This window comes from Hoplias malabaricus, chromosome 11 (assembly GCF_029633855.1).
Source record: "Hoplias malabaricus isolate fHopMal1 chromosome 11, fHopMal1.hap1, whole genome shotgun sequence".
NCBI lineage: Eukaryota > Metazoa > Chordata > Actinopteri > Characiformes > Erythrinidae > Hoplias > Hoplias malabaricus.
Genome location: NC_089810.1, coordinates 9,294,832 through 9,317,512, shown reverse-complemented (window position 1 = coordinate 9,317,512; position 22,681 = coordinate 9,294,832). Strand labels below are relative to the sequence as shown.

At 43.6% G+C, this 22,681-nt stretch overlaps 1 protein-coding gene across 6 annotated transcripts; it reads right to left on the bottom strand.

Moving 5' to 3' along the window:
- Positions 1 to 1,015: 1,015 nt before the first annotated feature.
- Positions 1,016 to 13,778, bottom strand: skor1b (SKI family transcriptional corepressor 1b). Of its 6 annotated transcripts, none has more exons than XM_066685066.1 (8): positions 13,645 to 13,778; positions 6,062 to 7,810; positions 4,551 to 4,644; positions 4,091 to 4,195; positions 3,890 to 3,961; positions 3,361 to 3,435; positions 3,064 to 3,138; positions 1,016 to 1,724 (listed from the first exon to the last, which is right to left on the bottom strand). In XM_066685066.1, exons 2-8 carry the CDS (start codon positions 7,793 to 7,795, stop codon positions 1,627 to 1,629), a joined length of 2,253 nt encoding a protein of 750 aa, XP_066541163.1. In that variant the 5' UTR covers positions 7,796 to 7,810; positions 13,645 to 13,778; the 3' UTR covers positions 1,016 to 1,626. The 6 variants fall into 6 exon arrangements, with proteins under 6 accessions (XP_066541163.1, XP_066541159.1, XP_066541162.1 ...); XM_066685062.1 differs by having other exon boundaries at positions 3,064 to 3,151; positions 3,362 to 3,435; XM_066685065.1 differs by having other exon boundaries at positions 1,016 to 1,721; positions 3,064 to 3,151; positions 3,362 to 3,435.
- Positions 13,779 to 22,681: the final 8,903 nt, after the last annotated feature.

The window sequence follows — 22,681 nt, the reverse complement described above, 5'->3', positions numbered from 1 at the left end:
TAACGTTGAGGTGTGGGCTCTGGGGTGATCAGTCCTTTGTTCTGAGAATACCAGCAGCTTCTTTGTTGGATTTGCACTAATGCTTTTTATTTTATTTTATTTTTTTCAGTGAAGCTTTCTCCATATTTCCAGGTCCATTCAGACACAGAATGTTGAGTTGTCTTCTCCCAGTGGACGGCGGCTGGACCGAAGCACCTGGGATTATTTTAAACCTTAAGTAAGTGTAGAGCTTGATATTTTCCTGTCTCTCAAAGATGGAATCATCAAATGCAGGCGTTACGTGGTTGTTACAGCTCCAACTTTTGCTGTATCTTGTTTTTACAGATTTTGTGAACTCCATATTAATTTTTTAATATTATATTTCAACCAGTGTTTCCAATTTCTGTTCATACCTTTTCATTTTGCAAATGGAATGTCTTTAATGTCATCAGCAGTGTTTCTTTAAGAGAGAAAGCCTTGTGCTTAAAGGCAGTTATGACTGGAGTTTGAAGGAATGAATGAGTGAATGAATAAATGACTGGACTGCGCTAAACGTACCAGGACTCAGAATATGAACGCTGAAAGCTAACAAAACCACATGACTCCTCTTCAGGTGCAGCCCACTCCTGTAGTAGACAGTCATAAATACAGACGACATTAAAGACAGTTACTTACCTCTGAATAAGAAAGATGGAAGTCAGTGGTGTGACACGGTGCGGTGTTTCACTTCAGTGCGTTCACACACTCAGATGAACACGGCGGACCTGATATGACCATGCCTCTGGGCAGCGTTTCTCCTGAGAGCGCTGAAAAGCACTGCTCGCTTTTTCCCCATGATCTGGGCCACGGAGTATGACGTGCTTATTATCATATTATGAAAAAAGTGTTAGTGCAGTCCAATGAAGGACAACCCACATGCGCTAAATTAGCATTCAGATTGAAATTCTGATGTCTGCGGAGCATTGTTCTCTGTTAATACACAGAGTACTTAAAATGTTTGTCTGTTTGTGCTGCGGGACTTGGTAAAGAGCCCCCCTCTGTAACACACGCGGTGAATAGTAATAACACGGTGGTCATTGTTATTAGAAAGGTCACCATAGTGTAGCCCTCTCAAACCAGATCATTTAATACACATTTCCACCATCTGGGATGCCTGTTTAAAGTGCTTTACATCAATAATTTACACAGTTTACAGATGAGAACAAACAACATTCATGAGCATCATGGAGTAAATTAAACTGTACAGTACAGTAATCAATGATCAGAGCTTCTAAATTAAACAAGTGCCCTAATATTCCACCAACAGAAAGGGTATCACAGGAGATGAAATATAGTACAGAATATAATGCATTGCACAAAGCCACCTAATACAAGTATATCGGTCATTTCTAAAACCAATGGAACATGTCGAAGGTCTTTAATGATGAGCTGTGTTGTTTTTTTTTTTAAATATAAATTATACAGTACGTACAATAAGCCTCTTTTATTTAGTAATAATTACAGTTGGAGAGCTAGCATACTACCAAACACGCTTGCTTGTTCCAAGTCTATACATGAACGGCTGGGTTGCCTGGAGAACCCGGTTTTCACTGGTGTAGCAATGTCCCCGGCCAGAGCGGTCGTGTTGTGAGCGAGGACCTGAAGGCATCACGGCGGTAGCAGAGGAGGCTTGAACGTGCAGGTCCCCGTGCAGTGACGAGGGGTCAGCATCTTGCACGAGAAATGGTGGAGTGCGTCGTGAGCTTCTGGGAAAAAAGTGGATGGATCGCTTAAAACACAGCTTGGAAAAGGCTGCAGACAATGTGTGAGGATCAGAGCAGAGGGCGTCAAACGGAATAGAGGTCACGGAGGAGACAAAGGTGATGTAGTGACTAAGAACGGCAGCACAGACACGCCACGTTTACTACACTACACACAGAGATATGGTGCAGAGTCAGCAAAACATTCTTAACATCTGCCTTCTACTCTACAGTGAAACAGCATTGTTCAAGCAGCTCCTTAAAGAGCCCGTCCAGGCCTTCGTTACCGTTTGCCCTTGCTAGTATCATTGATTACCTTTTAACTTCTGTTGAATAACATAACGAGCCTTTCTTTCCTGGTCCAGCTCGCTGCACAATGTGTCTGAGCAGGAGAGACAAAGCATGACTCAGATATGAAAGGCCAATTATCCTCCCTCATCTACTCATCTCCAGATCCACTCACTCAGACTCATTCAAGTCGTCCGCTGACATTCAGACATCAACTCAAAAGCAAACAAAACAGCTCACGGCTCATTTGTCGGCGGGAGACGGCTCAGGTAGGACACGGGCCTCACTGTGAAACCAGGTGATTTACCAACTGGAGAATGGCAAAAACCTCATGATGCACTTCTAAGGGAATTATATGACTGTGATTCTTTATACTGAGGATGTTCAGAACAGAAGCGTCGAGTGTGTTCTTTACTGGAACTACACTGTATATATTTATTGTATTTCCTGATTTTTACAGAATACTTCACGGCAACGGGCAACACATTATTTTAAGATGATGTACTTATCCCCTACGTTGCTCTGTACACGCTACAGCAGCCGGATCAGGGTCGAAGTGGGATTTATATTTGAATGGATCTAACTTGTTTAATCATAATAAACCACAGTGGATATGGCAAATATTTAATTAAATATAATTACTTTGGCCTTTGTTTAATATTCAACACATTTCTAATTTGATTTTACGTTGATTCACTGTGTTTTTAGAGAATAACAATTAAAAAAATCTTAAAAATGGCATGAATTTATTTTTCTAATGTAATCTAAAGTAAAGTTTACATCGGGTCATTTTTAGGAGCATTTCTTATGGTCCACTCCTAATGAAACTTTCACAAAGGGTCAGTGAAATGTTCTGGGTTTAAATGACAGAGAACAATAGAAATTGGAAGAAAATGGACATACATTACTTTGGAATTTCTCAAATATTAGATTGTACACAATGAGGAATGAATTAGCGGCTGAATGTATAGTGCACTATTATTAATTTAAACGTGGTAAAAGTGAGTTTGAGTGAAAGATGTGTGCGGTAAAAGGTGTTGGCAAATGAAGAGCTCACCTCGAACAATCTGCAGCTGCTGCACCATCTCCTCTCTGTACGACAGCTCCCGTTTCATTTGGTCTTGAAAATTGTCTAGAAAGCCACCAGCAGAATTAATAATAAAGTTAGTAATGCAGTATGGACAAACGGCACTTCATAATAAGAGTGGAATCTGAGGAGACTTTTATTGTGGTCAGTGGTGGAAGAGCGTGCACAGTGTGAATGAGGACAGGGGCGATAACGAGTAAACAGGTAAAATGGAAGGGTCACTGGTAAACAGAGAGCTGTGTGTTATACAGACCCACACTGCACTACCTTTGAGGCTCTGAAACTCCCGCTCCAACTTCTTCCTCAGCTCCATCTGCTCCACTAACTGCTTCTGGAGTTCTTCTGTAAGATAAGAACGAGCCTCTGTGATTCATGTGACAGAACATGTTTGATCCTACACTGAGGCGTGGGAAATAACATGGTGTCTCTTAAATATGCATTTATTCATCTGTGCATTTTGACAAATAAAATGAGCATTTATAATATTAATAAATATATTGATAATTATTATCATTGTTAATTATCAATAACAACAAAAATAATAAATATACCACATGAATAAAGTATGAATAATAAAAATATATTTGTATATATAATTAGGTATTTAATAATAAAAACTAATCTAATAACCATAATTATAAAGAATTTATAGCATAATATAGTATTTATTATAATGGGCTCATTCAGCTTCATCTCAGGTCCATTGTATTTTTTTTATTTATAATAGAACTGTTGCTGTACGTCATTATTTACGGAAACTCTTATTTTGAATTTCAGGGTTATTATGGTGTCTTACCTTTTGCCATGTGCTCTATGTTTTTTTCTATCAGCGCTCCTCGGCCTGCTTCACTGCGCAACGCCTCCATCTCTGAGCACACACACACACACACACACACACGCAGAGAGAGAGAGAGAGAGATTTAGAGAGTCTTAGAAAATATTTATAATGTCCGCATCTCGATCATCTCTCTCTGTGTGTGTGTGTGTATATAAATACCGTCGCCGGTGTCTCTGAGCCGTGTTTCACACGCGCCGATGCTGTGAGTCCTGGGCTCCATCTCCTCCACAGTTGAGGACGGCTCCTCCTCGTGCGCCTCTTTCCCTGAACACAACCGGAAGACAGGAGCGGTCAGTCTGCGGTCAGTCGGCTCGGGGGTGCTGGGGGTTGTCAGGGGGAGCTTTTGAAGCTGTGGCCTAGCTAACCTTCCGGGGCTGTTCAGAGGTCTCTGTCCCACAGTGAGTACAACACTTTGAAACACAGCCAACACCCAGACTCGGAAAACAATAATATAAATACTACTATTATTATTATTAGTAGTAGTAGTAGTAGAGGCCTATCACCTGGAGCTAGGCCTGGAGTCCGCTCTTCTCCCCCCGACTGACAGACCACCCGCTGCCCCACAGCACCTCTCTACAAAAGCAGGTTTTTTTCACCCCAGACCGGACAAGACACCTACCTTTAGCCTCGCGCTGCTCGCGCTCGTACAGAGCCGCTGACCCGCAGCACGCGCCGCTCATCTGCTGCTCGCCGCGTGCATCGTGCGCGTACACCTGCAGAACGAAAATCGTGCGTCAGTGCCCTCGCGCTCCGGCCTCGGAAACAGAGAGCGACAATCACGAGCTCTCAGGAAAAACGTGACCTGATTACAACCAATTAGCCCCCCCCCCCCCACTACTCCTGTCCCTGCCCCTCTGCCCGCACTGATCTGCCCCATTACCGTCACAACACAGCAGCAGAACACATTCGGCCTTCAGACACAGGAGATCCGTCTAGATCTTTTACATCCTGTTTCTGATTGGTGGCTTCTTTCTAAATACAGACAACACCCACTATATATAAATAAATACATATAAATATATAAAAAATAAGCCACTAATTACCTTCAGATCTGTGTATATTCATATGGTCCCTGTCCAATCAAAAACACGTATCTCCATTTTTGTTCTTAAACTCATGAAGACAATTTCATGAAGAATGGACCAATAGAAATGCTCTAAAATTACGGGAAATAAAATATTTTACATTGAATTTCAGAGAGATTTAAGAAGGTTTTAACCTTCTCGTGTAAAGTTGCTATTTTGGGAGATATATGTTTTTGATTGGACATCAACGATATGTATTAAGTGTGTGTGTGTGTGAGAGAGAGAGAGAGAGAGAGAGTGAACCAGGAATATATCATACTGCTGGGACCTAAACGCATTCTTGGGAACATGTCTTGGTGTTCCCCACTATGTGAATCAGTGTGTGTGTGTGTGTGTGTGTGTTTATGTGTGTGTGTGTGTGTGTGTGTGTGTGTTTATGTTTGGGTTAAGGCTGGGGTTAGGGTTAAACTAGTTTTACTTGTGGAAAATAATGCTATTAATGTTAATAATAGTACATTTCCACATAGTGAATGGAAGTGTATGTAATTGCCCCCCACTGGGGCTGGGGACTGGAAGATTGCAGGTTCGCAGAAAAACTGGGGGCAGGGTGGAGTGTAGGAACAGCACTTTCACCACCATCAACATCCACGGAAGGAGTGCAGCTGAGCATGGCACCTAACCCCAACTGCCAGGCGCTGTGCATGGCTTCCTGCTACTTTGTGTGTGTGTGTGTGTGTGTGTGTTCATAGCCACGGATGAGTTAAATGCAGAGACTTGTTTTCTCCAGGGGATTTATACAGTAACATTTCTTCAACTAATGCTTAAAATTACAATAACCATAAACCATTTATCATTAACAGACTGCTGTTACTCCTGAAGGCCTATAGTATCCCAGTCTGTGGTTGTGATATGTTTATAAACCCGCTGCACTTCCAGATCTAACCCAGGTTTCAATTTGAAGTCTTCTGACACAGTTCAGAGTGACAGCCAGCCATGTTACCTCCTCGTCAAGAAGCAGAGGAGGCAAGTGTAAGACTACAATGCAATGTGAGACTCATTTTCCCATCATGCTCTGTTGTGCAGGTGGTGGTCACCCTGTACTCACCTGAAACCGTGCCGAGGCTTTACTGCTCTCCAGCAGTGCTTTGCTCTGTTTCCCAGTCTCACAGGAGCGCGCCTCGCTCGAGTCAGTCGTGTGCGGGTCACTTCTTGTGCCCACGTGGCCGGTCTCTTCTTCGTGACCCTTGGCCCCGTCGTTCCGCCCCACGGTCAGACTCGGAGGGCTGTGCTGGTCGTCCACTGAAAGCTGAAGGCACTCCTCGTCCTCTTGCACTTTGTTGGACTCCACGTCTACATCTGGGTCGTCCACGCTGTCCACGTCTGGGGACACGGACCTGTAACTGGAGCTTTCGCTCAGGAAGTCAGGGGACAGGTAGCCGGCCCTGCCCCCGGGATACGGGCCCCGGTTGCCGTAGAGCTTGGCTATGGTCTCCGCGTCCTTGACCACAGGCCGGAATGCTGACACGTAGCTCATTCGTCTCTGGACGGCTCCCATGCCTTCCACCGACTGTCTGCTGTCATCGCCAGACTTGTCCTCCTCGCTGCGGCTGGAGCAGCGCTCGCCATCCAGCGGGGCATCTTTTGGGGTGTTAGCTCTCCGCTCGCTTGGCTCGGGCGGCTCTAGCTCGCTCTGTCGGATGCACAGGGGGTCGGACGGGGGTTTGGGCTGTGGGTGGTGGTACGGTGGCACCGTGGGCCAAAACACAGGGAAGGAAGGGTAAGCGCTGTCTTTAGAGCCGGGCCAGAAGACAGCGCCAGGCAGACCCGCTTTGCCCTGATCCCCTGGCAAGACCGAGGAGTCGTCCTTCTTCTGGCACAGCCCGAAGGCGGGGAAGCCGTACGGATGCGGAAAGAGGGGTGGCGGGATCTTCTGCAGCATCCCGAAGCCCTTGCTGGGCACAGGGATGACGGGGTAGCTGCGGACTCCTGCGGTCACTGTTACCCCAGCCCTGTCCTCCTCGCCCGGGCAGCGAAGGGGTTTGTGAGGCACCTCCGACGGGCTGCTGTGCACCCCACTCCCCGCGTGAACTTTGAGAGGTGGCGGCCTGCTATCGGAGCCCGTCGGCAGCGTCCTCTTTCGGCTGCCACCGTTGAACATGGCCTTGACGTCCTCCCAGGCGTGCATGACGTCATCGCTGCTGCCCTTGTCGGTCAGCTTGAGGTGGCGGCGCCACGAGTTGAAGTTGGCGGCGTCAGGCTGCGTGTACTTGGCGTCGGGCGTGCGGTGCGAGTGGAAGATGAACTTGTTGGGCGAGAAATACATGCTGCAGAAGGAGCACTTGATGCACTTGGCGCGCGAGCTGTTGTATCGCGCCGGGATGAAGTTGCCGCGGCTGCCCCAGGCGCACTCGTGCGACACGTCGAAGGCGAAGTTCTCGGGCAGCTTGGGCGGGTGGTGCTCGCCCAGGAACGACTTGCACAGGCGCTCGGCCTCGCGCTTGGTGATCATGCCGCAGCGGCGCGACGAGATGGGCATGGCGCCCGCGCGCCGCAGGATCTCCAGCTGCACGGGCGTGCACTGCACGCACGTGATGCCCAGGGCCACGCGCCGGTTGTGGATCTCGTTGTAGCTGTAGCTCTTGAGCAGCGTGTTGGAGATCTGCGCCAGGCACAGGCGCTCCTGGCCGTCGATAACTAGCGACACGATGGGGATGCCGTACAGCGAAGTCTCGCTCACCTGGTTCGGCTTCAGGGACGCGCACGGCTGCAGCTCTTGCTTGGAGCTCGGAGAACAGGAGGAATCGGTGCCCGCGGACAGCTGGCTCGGGATAGATTCCATTCCTGGGAAACGAATCTGGAGCACAACACAAGCCACTTAACAAAGCACCACAGAAGCGCACACACACACTGTTCATGTGCACACACACTAACAGCCACAGCCATGGTGCGTTTGTGTCCCTTCACTTTGTCCCTTCAACTGTCCCCAGGACTGAGCTGTTATTATTAACACACCACAGTATTATTAACACACCACTCTGGCTCTGATTTATATTGGATCTATACACACACCTGGGGTGTAAACCCAACACTCAGGGTATTAAGGTGCACTCTTTGATAAGCTAACATTTCAAAACAGAAAAACAAAACAAAAAGTTAACACTGGCTACAAATACAACACGTGTCACTGTGGCAAAAAAGCATGTTTTTTTTATTTTTTTTTATTTTTTTTTTTGGCATTTTAGATTTTTTATTTTATTTTTTATTTTTTTCTATATAATGAGGCAGAATGTGTTTTATAGGTAGCTGCTGTTTGAAAGGTTAAAACACACTGTCAAATTAAAAGTTAATTACACAAAACCGTACAAATGTATCTTTGAAAGGTATAACGGCTAATGGCTAAATGTCCAGTTATGTTCCTTGTAAAAGTATATCACGTTCTCTTCTCCAGAATGCGAGGTGAATATCTATAGGCTTTTATTAAAGAACCTTACAACACTGAAATACAAAATACAAGTCCTGGGGGGCGTATGGAATCAACGCAACTTTCCCAATCTCCTATTAATATAGTACATTAGCACATGGTATAATGTTCCCTAATTAAAGGTATATGTTACCCATGCTAATCCCCACAGTGTCCGTTCTTTTTGAGAGTGTAGCACCTAAAAATTGTTCTTCACATGTGATGTAGCCTACAGCTTGTAACAATAAAAAGAACACAATTTGGTGCTCCATAAAAGAATATACAATCCACTTTCCATCGGTCTAAAGAAACGTATCTCCATACAAATGCGTCTATTAAAACCTCATGGTGCTATGGAGCTATTTCCTTTAACGAAGACCCCCTATATTTTTGTAAATGTACTAAATATTTTCTTTTCATTTGAATTTTAAAAGTGTAAAAATTGGTTCCAGTGTGAAGAGCCATTTAAATTCCATTTATTTTTAACGAAATGAAGAGTCTTCGAAGGTTTAAAGCAGCTTGACGTGATTCTTCAACAAATAAAAAAAAAAATACTGAACCAACAATATATAGCCAATATAACCAATATATATATATATATATATATATAATTTTATATATATAATTTTTGCCTCAGTTTATAAACATTTTTCTGGCATCTTCGTTTTAAAGGTTTAAGTTTTCGTTCGTTAATTATTTCCATTGAGGCGAGCTAATTTTTTGTAGGGTCTATTACAGTTTTAAACAAAGGGTTAACGCTTTCGTTTTTAAACATAAACAAACAGGCCAACGGTTAAAGTAATTAACGGCCGTTAGAATTGTAACACAGGGTTGAACAGGGCTCATGAAAAACCCAGCAGTAGCTGTCGATAATAAACAGCCGCAGGAATCTGTTTTTTCCTCACGGCCCTGACCAGGACAGTTAAGTTTGTTCTACAACAATATCATAAAAATAACAACGTAATAATTGTCCCCATTTCCATTAATGAATTTATAATCGCCTAAGAGCCGTTCCGCGGGGCAATGGGGGTCTCACCCTTCGTTCCTTCAGAAACAGGAGCGAGGAGGATGAAGATGTTCAGCCCGAGATCACTTCCACAGTCACTTCTAATAAACTCGCGGTGGATCTGATGCCGTGGACGCGCTCGATATTTTTATTTTTCTGCAATTTCAGAAAAACCCACTGTGGGAAACTCTTAAGTGTTTTATTAATGAAGAGGCATAATTGTACCATATTCTATTTTAAACGTATATTAATATAATTATTATATGAGGACGGTATATCTCCAGCTCCAGGGCCACTTTGTTTTTATATTTAAAAGAGTTCTGTTATAAAAGCTCACAAATGTTCAACTTTCCTTCTGAAAAAGAGCCGGTAGTGGAACCGTCGAGGTTCACAGCTGAGCTTCCAGAGCCATGTTTTACATTTAAAGGTAAATAGAGCGGTCTGTAGTTTTGTGAACAATAATGCACCTGTTTCTGAACGTTTTTTTTCTAGTGTTAATTCAACTTCTGCAGCAATAGCAACAACAAATACCACAATAATAATAATAACAATAATAATAATAATGTCAGAGTTATAAAATAAAGGTAACTAAATGTGCAGTGGTGTAACCCGCTAAGCAGCAGAAGGAAAGCAGCCTGAGCTCTGTAAAAGAGCTTACCCGAGCTGTAAGAGGGGCTAAGCCGATTGGAGCGCGATTATCGTGGCTGAGCTTTGCGTCTCCGGCTGAAATCTGCTGAAGTATAACTCAGGTATTTGTGTAAGAGGCGCTCTCGGTCCAAGGCCGGTAAAACAGCCGCTACTTCTCTGCCTCGAAAACCAAGCCAACTTCAGCTGCACACGTCTTCAATTCAAGTACAGCACCTTTAGCCTTCCACTGCTACTAAACTCCCCGGGGCGCAGCGGCGGAGCTGAGCTCGTGCGGCTGATCTCTTACCTGAAATGAAGAGGAGAGCAGCAGTGCGGAGCTGAGGAGAGTCCTGCGCGGAGTGACGGTGTTTCTTCAGCCTGTTATTGTTTATTTGTTTCTCTTGTCCTTGGCGGTCCCGCGGCATGTGAAAGCCCCAGTGTGTGTGTGTGTGTGTGTGTGGGAGAGTATCTAGAGCGCGTGGCTGTTCATCGTGAGCGCTGCTGCGCGGCTCGAGAGCTCTGAACGCGGCGGAGAGCTGCAGCTCCACTAATGTCCGGACACTCCCACTTAGCGCCAGCACATTTACATTAACACCATCCGCCTCCGGGACCAATCACACACACAGACACACACAAACCCGCACACACACACAACGTTGACAGAGGCCTGCGGACGTTTAAAGTTCACCACGTGATCTTTTAACGCGCAAACAGGGATGAAGCCAGACTTGCGCGTAGTTAAGTGTGTGTAAGTGTGTGTGGTGTTTGACTGAAGCCTACAAGTTTAGCTTGTTTACATATGTGTAAATGTGATACAAAATAAGACAAGAAGCCTCCCTCCCCGCCAATAAAAACTGTGGTTTTTATATGTATATTTTTATTCTTTTGGTGGGTGGTGGTGGTGTTGGTGTGTGTGTGTGTGTGTAGGCAGGAGGAACAGAAATTTTGATGTAAAATGGATGTGTACTTATTTTCAAAGCACATAAACAAAATAACATTTTTGTACGTTGTCCTTGATATTATACATTTTTATTATAATTAAACACTACGTAGGCTATGACGACATAATAGTCAAAATATGGTGAAGACTAACGAGTAGACTAAGGGGTAATTAAATCTGGCCAAAATAATAATAATAATAATAATAATAATAATAAACCTTAAAAACTAAAATGATTGAATAAAAAATTAATTAAAAAATTATAAACCGTTTAAAAATATCTTAAAGCCGTCTAAAGGGATTTCTAAAACGTTGTCTACTTTGATCTTAAAGGTGTGCAGCAGAATGTACGTTTTCTAATGATATATTTATTAGAGGCTATTTAATAAGGAAAGCATTAAGGCCGTTTATGCAGTGGCTAACTCGGACTAGCTCCTTGGCAGACCTGACGTCACGGCAGTCGAATTTCGCCGCGCCCAACTACAAACCAACAGAAGGAAATCATTTAAGTAACATATAAAACGGTACAATACTAGTCTTAAATGTAGATAAAACCCTGCGTCATTTTCCCTCCGTGTTCTCCTTTAAACAGAGGCCGGTGTCAGTGACTAATTGAGCTGCACTCTGCTTTAAGGAGATGGAGTTAGTGTCCACTCCGCAGAGGAACAGGTCTCAGACCGGATCTGGACTTTAACGTGTCCGAATGTGAAAGTTGTAAACTAAGCCTGGTGGTCGCGTTGCTGCGCGCGCAGTGCGCGGTTAAACCGGGGCGGCTTACTGCAGTGAGTGAAGTGAATAATGGATGAGTGTTTATAGTGCGATCAGTGTCCAGTGTCTCACTCCAGGAGGATCAGTGTCCACTTCTGAGCGCCCGCACTTTGTCATCTAAAGTTCAGAGAGAGAGCTCCCTGCAGTCAGGGAAAGGACAATGCGCACTTTACGAACGATAACAACAACAACACAAAAGTACGGAGCCCTGCTGGTGTCGTACATTCGTAATAAAACTAATGCGTGCGAACGACTTAATAAGGCGTGGGAACGGAAAAGCCTATTTAATGCATGAGAACAACTTAATACGGCGTGGAAACTAGATCCTATTAAATATTATTACGTTGTTCTCAACCATTAAGTCATCCCCATGCGTTATTAATTCTTTCGCAGGCGTTAGTTTTATTATTAGTATAAAATACATTTAAAAACGCGAGAAAACTGCGTTTAACCAAAACACAGCCTAGGGAATTGTACATGATCGTATTTTCTAGCTCAGTGTCATCAGTCCATACACTCCACTGTCTCAATTTAAATATGAACAAATGTTAAATGAGTCAGAATGGCCTGGAGCGTTTGTGTGCGTGTGTGTGTGTGTATGTTTATTGTTATTGTAATGCTGCCGTACGCTGAGGGTCTCCGGGGGTCTGTGTCTCAGTTCACAGATGCTCGCGCTCTCAGGCTCCGGTTAAACTTTTGAGAAAGGCACGTGCTGGAGGTCGAGGGCAGTTTCTGAGGTGGGTCTCTTTCACAAGTAAGAGGTTTAGAGAACAGGAAAAGCCCTGCGCGTCTTAAACGAACTTACGAGCACACGCGCGCGCGCACGGCCGAAAAATAACCGGCGGTGAAGGCTGCGAAGTTTCGGTGTAGCTTGGGACGTGCGGCCTGCTGCAATATTAATGTGAGGGATGGGGTTTGGAGCTGAAACACGAGCCAGCGCGATGCTATTGACTTTCACAGACAAGAGACTTTCTTCTGCGCCAACAATAATTACCATTTTGGACTGTAATTATTCCCTTCTTGTAAATTATTCAGGGCTGAGGTGAATGCCACATTGTTATTGTTTTTGACGCTCCCGTCAAGGCGAGATTCGTCGAGAAACCCACACCACTGTTACTGTAATCGAGCCCCTTAGTTCTCCTACAAATGGGGATTTCGTTCTAAAACAATGACATAGGACACGCATCCAAAACAGTTCAAACATAAATTTAAAAACCCAAATTAATTTAGTATTTAGTCACGGCACATTAACAGAAGAATATTTCACATAATATCATCTGTTACTGAATTCGAAGTGAGCCACACTCAGGTGTGAATGTAGATATCTGTATTTCCGTCATAAAATTGATACGGTTTGTGTTCATAAAAGTCCCTTTTTTATATTTTGCAAAATGTATTTATGTATACAAATGATATTTATTAATTAACAGCAATGAAATAAAAAGAAAATAATTACACTAAAATATATTATAATTATATTTTGCAATTTTTCATATCGAAACAAGGTAGCGATAGTGCACGGACTACGGCTGGTGAAGCAGGTGTTTTACAGCTGAAATATTTACACAGTTTTGTTCGAGCACTTCAGCGTTTCAGATAGAACTGCCTCAAATTTCCTTACCTTGAAAAACTGGAATATATATTTCTACTTTACCCCAAATAGTTGTTCTTAAGTTTTTTTCTTTTTTTAAAGTCGGTTGATATATTTTGCCTGTCGGCCATTTTGTTTGCTCGTTTGAAGCTGTGAGGAAGTTGAGAAGGCGATATTTCTTATCTATTCCAGCCTGCTGAGCTTTGACTGAGTACACGTCCTAATGAGGCCTGCTGCTGACAGACAATTCTGCGTCCTATCAGATGTAAGGGATATTTGTTTTAGTGTATACTTACAAAAAGCACAGAGCAAAGGGTTCCTCAGAAAGAAAACGGTGAGTATTTCGCCATTTTATTGCCCACAGCCTAAACCAATGAGCTGTCTATAATTCAACCCATACTTACACACTCTGAAAGACTGAAAGATTAATCACTCTCTAGCGCTGTTATAATTTGCAGGAGTGCAATTTTCAGGTTTTTTTTTTATTTCATCAATGTTGTCTTAAGAAGATTAAGTTGGGAAAATGAACCCAATAAGTCAATAACTCAGCCAATAACATACCAGTCAGAAATAATCAACCTAGTTGCTGTGACATCACAATAACAACACCCTTTGTGTCCAAAAAAAAAAAAAAATAAACCCTCAATAAAACGTGTAATTGTAAACGAACTGGGAGGATCCAGCGACCCCATGCACTCCCTACAGGAGTGTAATCACTTTTAATGGTCTTTAATTATGACATGGACACTGTTATAGGTTTTGATGACACTGCAGTACAGGATCAGTGCCAGAAAAAAATATATATTTTCAAAACCATTCTTTCAGAAAATAGTTTGCTTCAGAAAACATTTGAGTGACAGACGATTTTTTTTTTATATTTTATGGAAGAAATTTGCATTTACAAATATGCGTCGCTAAAGATTTAGTAACGAAATATGCAAAATAAGAGCTTTCCTATACAACATTACAAATAGGAAAAAAAGATTCGGGACTTTTTCTACTCATTGTACAATACTGCACACGCGGCAGGTCTACGCTAGTTACGTTTTCACGTAACAAATCAATATGCTAACGAATCAAACTGCTTTGTAAATAAACGTGCACGATTTTAATCACCACCAAAAATCAAGGGCTTCTTAATTTATGACGGACGCCAAAAACAAACCCTGAAACAGAAAGCTTTAAGTAACGTAGTTGTGGAGAACAAATGTTCTCTTCGATGTGTTGCCAGGACCATAACACCGTGACCCCAATAAATTTAATTCTAGTGCCACATCAATCGCTTGCTCCGTATTGATTTCCAGCGGCTCGCCGCGCCCGGACCGCCTCTCCAAGGCCTTTTTGTTTCAGCTGAAAACAGCACTTCGATTAAGCCCTTTATTAAGGACAGATTGCTCCAAAAGAATCAGCGTGGCCTGAAAATTAAACGGTGACAATTTAATTACTGGCCATTGATAAAGGCGCGCGCTGTGTGGAGCTGCTATCTGTGTTCATTCCGAAGAATAGGAGGAGCTTCAGTGTAAACTCAGAACCTCAGCCAATCACAGCCGCTCAACGGACTGGAAACCGTTCACGATCGGAGCTCATTGGCTGATGACATTTACACAACAACCAATAGGATCAGCGGATGCGTTGGCGTCACTATGCGAGCGGCGGTAAAATCCGCGGTCTATGGGACACTGTAAACAGAAAGAGAGAGACACCGGTCTCCTCTCTCCTCACCGAGCCCCAGAGAAGTTCACCTACTCACGGCCAGGCTCTCTGACCCCTGCCCGTGTTTCCGAGTGTCCACTCGTGACTGACAGCAGCACTAATTCATCATGTCACGTCAGAAAATGAGAAGCAGAGGTTTAAAACGAGCCTGTCACTGCTGGTTGTGTTGACACTGAGGTCGAGGAGCCCCTCTGTCAGACACTAATGAAGAGCCAATATGGTTGACGCAGCGGCGATACTACTACTTAAAGGAAAGAGTTAATAGGACTTGAAGAGGACATGTAGATTTTGATACGTGTGGACATTAATTACCAATTTCAGTTGATGAATCTATTCAAGGAAATGAGGGAACCTAGGTCCTGAGAACTGTGTATACAGAGCTGCTACTAGGTTCCCAATAGTTCACAGAATGACAGACAAAATCAGACACAAAACATGTAAATTATTTCTTTGGTGCTTAATTTAATTTAAATGAAAGTAATTAAAACATACATTTTAACTTAAAAAATAACCCTAGAAATGTTTTATTAAATGTATAATTTCTCCCCCCCAGAAATATCTCTGAACTCTCACAGATTTATTTTCAATTTCACTATTTCTCTAGAGGTTCACTTATGAGGGACCACATAATAATGTTTGTGCATTAATAATAATTTAATGTTATATATATTTTTAATAGTTCAGACTGCTTCTGTAACTGTGTTTATCTTAGTACAGCAATAATATATATCTCCATTTTGTTGATATTTAGTTTGATACAACATTTGAACACAGCAGCTGTCCTTGTGAAAATTTTATTATGAATGGACCAATAAAACTGCTACAAATTACTCGGATTTCCACGGAAACTCACACTCACAAGATACATGATTTTCTTTGGCAACGAAGATATGTAAAATATAACACAATTTTATTGACTGTGCTTAAACACACCTTATAACTTCAGTGACATTGGGCTGCTGACATCAACAAGACCTTTCAGATTCAGGAGAGGTAGAAAGTCTCCCTCATCTCCAAACTGAGCATCAGCTTTTTGCTGCATCAGCAGATTCTCCCTACACGGCTGAGGTGAGAGGTCATGTTATGTAACACGCTAAACCTGTTCTGTAATTTTACACAAATGTTTACACATTTTTACAATAACCCTTTGTTTTCTCAATTTTCAGTGTGTTATTTATATATTTGCTGCGAGATCTGGAGGCTTACATCTATTCTATTGCTATACATCCCTACAGTATCAATGTGTCTCTGATGGTGTGTATATAAGAGGCGGAGTCAGTGAAGCAGTGGGTGGAGCAGTGTGTACAGAGTGAAGTAGATGGGTGTGTCTCTGATGGTGTGTATATAAGAGGCAGAGTCAGTGAAGCAGTGGGTGGAGCAGTGTGTACAGAGTGAAGAAGATGGGTGTGTTTTTTATGGTGTGTATATAAGAGGCGGAGTCAGTGAAGCAGTGGATGGTGTTGTGGGTGGAGCAGTGTGTACAGAGTGAAGTAGATGGGTGTGTATCTGATGGTGTGTATATAAGAGGCGGAGTCAGTGAATCAGTGGGTGGAGCAGTGTGTACAGAGTGAAGAAGATGGGTGTGTTTTTTATGGTGTGTATATAAGAGGCGGAGTCAGTGAAGCAGTGGATGGTGTTGTGGGTGGAGCAGTGTGTACAGAGTGAAGTAGATGGGTGTGTATCTGATGGTGTGTATATAAGAGGCGGAGTCAGTGAATCAGTGGGTGGAGCAGTGTGTACAGAGTGAAGAAGATGGGTGTGTCTTTTATGGTGTGTATATAAGAGGCGGAGTCAGTGAAGCAGTGGATGGTGTTGTGGGTGGAGCAGTGTGTACAGAGTGAAGTAGATGGGTGTGTATCTGATGGTGTGTATATAAGAGGCGGAGTCAGTGAAGCAGTGGGTGGAGCAGTGTGTACAGAGTGAAGTAGATGGGTGTGTCTTTTATGGTGTGTATATAAGAGGCGGAGTCAGTGAAGCAGTGGATGGTGTTGTGGGTGGAGCAGTGTGTACAGAGTGAAGTAGATGGGTGTGTATCTGATGGTGTGTATATAAGAGGCGGAGTCAGTGAAGCAGTGGGTGGAGCAGTGTGTACAGAGTGAAGTAGATGGGTGTGTCTTTTATGGTGTGTATATAAGAGGCGGAGTCAGTGAAGCAGTGGATGGTGTTGTGGGTGGAGCAGTGTGTACAGAGTGAAGTAGATGGGTGTGTCTCTGATGGTGTGTATATAAGAGGCGGAGTCAGTGAATCAGTGGATGGTGTTGTGGGTGGAGCAGTGTGTACAGAGTGAAGTAGATGGGTGTGTATCTGATGGTGTGTATATAAGAGGCGGAGTCAGTGAAGCAGTGGGTGGAGCAGTGTGTACAGAGTGAAGTAGATGGGTGTGTTTTTTATGGTGTGTATATAAGAGGCGGAGTCAGTGAAACAGTGGATGGTGTTGTGGGTGGAGCAGTGTGTACAGAGTGAAGTAGATGGGTGTGTATCTGATGGTGTGTATATAAGAGGCGGAGTCAGTGAATCAGTGGGTGGAGCAGTGTGTACAGAGTGAAAAAGATGGGTGTGTCTTTTATGGTGTGTATATAAGAGGCGGAGTCAGTGAAGCAGTGGATGGTGTTGTGGGTGGAGCAGTGTGTACAGAGTGAAGTAGATGGGTGTGTATCTGATGGTGTGTATATAAGAGGCGGAGTCAGTGAAGCAGTGGGTGGAGCAGTGTGTACAGAGTGAAGTAGATGGGTGTGTCTTTTATGGTGTGTATATAAGAGGCGGAGTCAGTGAAGCAGTGGATGGTGTTGTGGGTGGAGCAGTGTGTACAGAGTGAAGTAGATGGGTGTGTATCTGATGGTGTGTATATAAGAGGCGGAGTCAGTGAAGCAGTGGGTGGAGCAGTGTGTACAGAGTGAAGTAGATGGGTGTGTATCTGATGGTGTGTATATAAGAGGCGGAGTCAGTGAAGCAGTGGGTGGAGCAGTGTGTACAGAGTGAAGTAGATGGGTGTGTCTTTTATGGTGTGTATATAAGAGGCGGAGTCAGTGAAGCAGTGGATGGTGTTGTGGGTGGAGCAGTGTGTACAGAGTGAAGTAGATGGGTGTGTATCTGATGGTGTGTATATAAGAGGCGGAGTCAGTGAAGCAGTGGATGGTGTTGTGGGTGGAGCAGTGTGTACAGAGTGAAGTAGATGGGAGTGTCTCTGATGGTGTGTATATAAGAGGTGGAGTCAGTGAATCAGTGGGTGGTGTTGTGGGTGGAGCAGTGTGTACAGAGTGAAGCTGATGTTGCCAAACCGGCAGTAAGTGACAGTGTAGATTTTAACATTTGAACAATTGTCTTTTCACTTCCATCCAACTCTGTCTCTGTCCAATATTGACCTTACAGTAGCTCTTCACCCAAAATGCTAATTGAGCTATTAATAAATGAACGCCAGCAAAGCTCAGGCCCAGCACAGACATTAAGGCCAGGTCCAGGCAGCACCTGCTGCTTGAATGAGGAGGAGAAAAGCTATTCCGACTCAAAGTTGGGAGGTCATTATGCAGCTCATGCTTACCTTTGCGAGAAAAGAGGGAAAGAAAAACTCATTTAGTGGCCCTACATTAATCACAGGCTGCACATCAAAGTGTGATAATCACCTGAACACTCCATTAAAATAAAACTGCCAGCCCTGGGGAAATCTCACCTTACTCTTTAATTGTTTTGAGGCTTTGATCGGCTTTTTAATCCAAGATTAATTTATGCATTTTTAAATAACTCTACATATGATTAATAAGCTCGAAAATTAAAAGAAGACTGAAGCAATTATAACAAGTGGTTGGTCATCACCTCATTAGACGATGTTGGGAAGATGCAGTGTGTGTGTGTGTGTGTGCATCAGAGGCAGAGAGAGTGAGAGAGTAAAAACAACAGATTTGCATACGCATGCATATTCATATTTAAAGGTAAGGTTAAGGAGGTGTGCTACACACTGTTTATATAAGGTACACACTCATGCCAGTTTGTTAAACATATAATGGAGCCTCATTTAATGTATCCTAGTCTACTAGGCATGAGTGACTGTAACTGAGAGGGAAAAAAGGAAACAGGAGATTGGCAGAATGAGAGTGGAAGCTAAGAAGGTCAGTGTAATAATGGGGACTTTACAGATTTACATACTAATAGTCTTATTCCCAAGAAAGTAGAAATTCCGACCGCTCCGTCTGCTGGCGATGGCCAATTTCAGGGCTGCGGTGCCGGCTCTTTCATTTTGGGAATGATGTCTCTTTTTAACTAATGGTGTCATGCTGGAGCGACACACTAGATCTTCTCTAACTGTGGCTTTCAGTCAGCCCTTCGGATGCTGCGCTCTCAATCAAGGTCAGAGCGGAGACTAGGGGCTGCAGAACTCCATCTAAGCAGATGGAAGTCTTGAGCAGGGCTCTTTACACACAGCGTGTGTGTGTGAGTGAGAGAGAGAGCGAGAGAGAGAGCACTAAACTAGAAGGAAACGGCTGTAGAAGAGAGTAGGGGGATAATAGTGGTCTCTCTGGAGGGCTGTGCTGAGAGTGTGGAAAGTTAAAGCAGCAGATTCTCCAACCTGCTAATGTGTAAACAAGACATCACTCCTCTCTTTGCCTGACGTTTATCTGCCTCCTAAAAGCCTGCCCCTGGGTCCTGCTCTCTCTCTCTCTCTCTCTCTCTCTCTCTCTCTCTCTCTCTCATGTGTTAGTGAGGGACCGTTGTGGTGAGACAGTGGAGCCAGAATGGAGGTCACAGTTGTAAAAGGTTGTGGTAGTGTGTAGTGTTTTAATGTCGTCAGAGTATGAGCTACGTGTGAAACGAGAGGAGAAGCTGTCGTAGCGCTCGAGAGCTGAGGGCACAGGGACCCTTTTGTCACAGACAGGGGCTCATCTGCCACTGCGGGCTCCTGCTCTCTGGAGGGACGCAGCCAACAAAAGTGCTAAAAGGCAGTGTGACAGTGAGGGCAGGCGGAGGAAGGAGGAGGAGGCCCTCCACACACAACCACAGCTGTCAATCATCACTCAATCACAACCACACACTCCTTCTTCTGTCTTCACCCATTCCACCGCCTCGGTCTATCGCACTGTGATGTACACAAACGAGTATGAAATACATTTTCTCAAACGGCAGCCATATTTATGTGTCTTAAAAACACGAAGTGCCCAGATTTGACCTCAGCTGAAATTTCAATAACTTAAAATATTCAATAAAATTATTTTGTGAATATTGCAAGGTGCCTCAGTTTGTATGCATTATTATGAAAACTAAAAACTACCTTTTATATTTTAAGTGGAAGAATAATTGTTTCCCATAAACAACATGAGACGAGGAATAAGACAAATGAGAGAAAATTAGACCAATAACAACATAAAGAAAACGACCTCACCTCTTGATTCAGCTCTAGAAATTTCCATAGCTGTTCCTGTCCATCCTCCCACTGTGAGAAGCTATTAGCTAGCGTAATTACCCCAATTTCCAGCCACTTTAATTACAATATTGGAAATCCTATCTAACTGTAAATAAATAGAAGTACTTTACTCACTCAAATCAACGTTTTTCAGGAGTCAAATGTGTGTAGATTAATGTCCAAGACTTGCTTGACTTTGAAAGAAAATATGTTTTAGATAAAAACGCTTTTGTTTAAGTAGGTGCCAATACTGCTAAGATTATTAGCGCCCCCTAACTTCGGCCACCTCCCCTGCTTGTGACAGTCAAACGAGACAGGTGCTACCACATTCAGTGGTTTTGAGAGGTTCACAATGAGATTACATTTGTCCTGTGTTGGTATCCGTACTCTATGTGTAAGGACTACAATGGCGGTAGTTTTTTCCCCTCAGAGAAAAGGAAGCTAACCGCTAAGCTAACTTTTACACTGAGGGAAATATCTGTCGCGAAATGGAAATGTGTTGCGTTCCACATGCAGTTTTGCACACAAAGAATTACAACACTGTTAGAGATACTTAAATATTGTTTAGATATGCGATTTCTTGCAAGACTGATGTTTAAATGCCCTACTAAGGCTTGATCTTATGTTTTATTGTTTTACCCACTGCGATTGGCGAAGAGAGAGAGCGGAATTGCACCATACACGGCAGTGGCCGGAAATAAGTGACGGCCGGATTTAGGGGAAAGACTGATAGAAAAGGAAACAGACAAAAAAGAAAAACATTTGGAAATGAGCCCAAAAAACTCTTGATGGTCTCAGAACAATGGACTCTCCCCAGAGCTCACGCCTCAACACCACTCAGTGTGTTCTGGATTATTCCGATTGTGAGAAGTAGACAATGCAACTTCTAAGACAGAGATATTAAGGCAAATTGAGAAAGAGAACATCTCCCTGCAGATTTCTTTAAAAAGCTGAAAGCGAGTTTCCTGAACAGAAAAGAAAGCATTAAATATATCCAAGGTGCTTCTTAAGATTCCTAAAATCTTAAGATTGTGATTTGTTTCCTTCATTCAAGAGAGTTCATATCACACACACACACACACACACAGAGAGAGAGAGAGAGAGAGCATTCAGAAGGACGCTCCATCAGCGCAGCATGTCAGCCAATAGTGCCAATCACAGGACGAGCCTCAGCCAGTGATAATGGGAATTATAGTAATGAAATCCAGCGTCTGGGCCCTGCCGCTTCGCCTTGGGCGCTTTCCATACTATAGCGGGGCATTACCATAAAGATGCGAGGTGCTTGTTTTGCAGGGTCTATCGGAGGAGCAGTCCTCTGAGATAATAACTATTAGTAAAGGACAGGGCTTTTTGCAGGATTCCAGCTGTGGAGTCTGCATTTCCATACAGATGGATGTGCACCAGAGGGGTGATATGTATGCAGAGAGGGGCGCCCGGGTGGGGTGACGCCATCGGCCATCCTGACCGAGAGAGAGCAGGCTGAGGCCTCGTCAGCTTCTCCTCTTCCTCGTCCCGTGGCTCTGCAGGGGGGTGGGGGGGTGGGGTGAAGGCTTGATGTTGAGAAGAGCAGAGACTGAACAGATAACATCGTTATCATCTTTGATTAGTTGGGTGTGAAGTTTAGTTGTGTTGTGGCACTCAGATCTGGAGGAAAATGGAGGGAGCATGATCTCTTTGCCATCTCTGTTTTGCTTTTCCAAATCTAAACCCAATGCACACAGATACATGCCCCTGGACCCAGCATCAAACTTTAAGTTAGCACACGTTAAACAAAGAGATAAAGTAAGTTTAAAAAGTCTTATTCCACGTAATTTTGAAGGATTTCTATTGGTCCATTCCACAAAGTGGAGATATATATGTTTGATTGGACAGCGACAAAATAGTGCACATTTTCCAACACGTTAAACCAGGCAGCCTATTGTATATGTTTATTAGAATACACAAATGATGTGTTTACTCTGTCAAATGCGTAGTAATTTCTACATAAAAAAACAACAATTAACCAACCAATCAGACCCAGGGCCCACAAACTTCTCCACATGAGCATAAGTGCTTGAACACATATTTGACATTGAGTGTCTGGGGCTCTTTATTTTGCAGCTGTTCTGGGTCCTGAAACCACCCAGCAGCACTCTCAGAGGTACCAAGTGCAAATAGCTTCAGCCATGCATCCGTGTGTGTGAACACTAACCAGACATTTCCATCAGGGCACAACAGAAGTGAGAAAG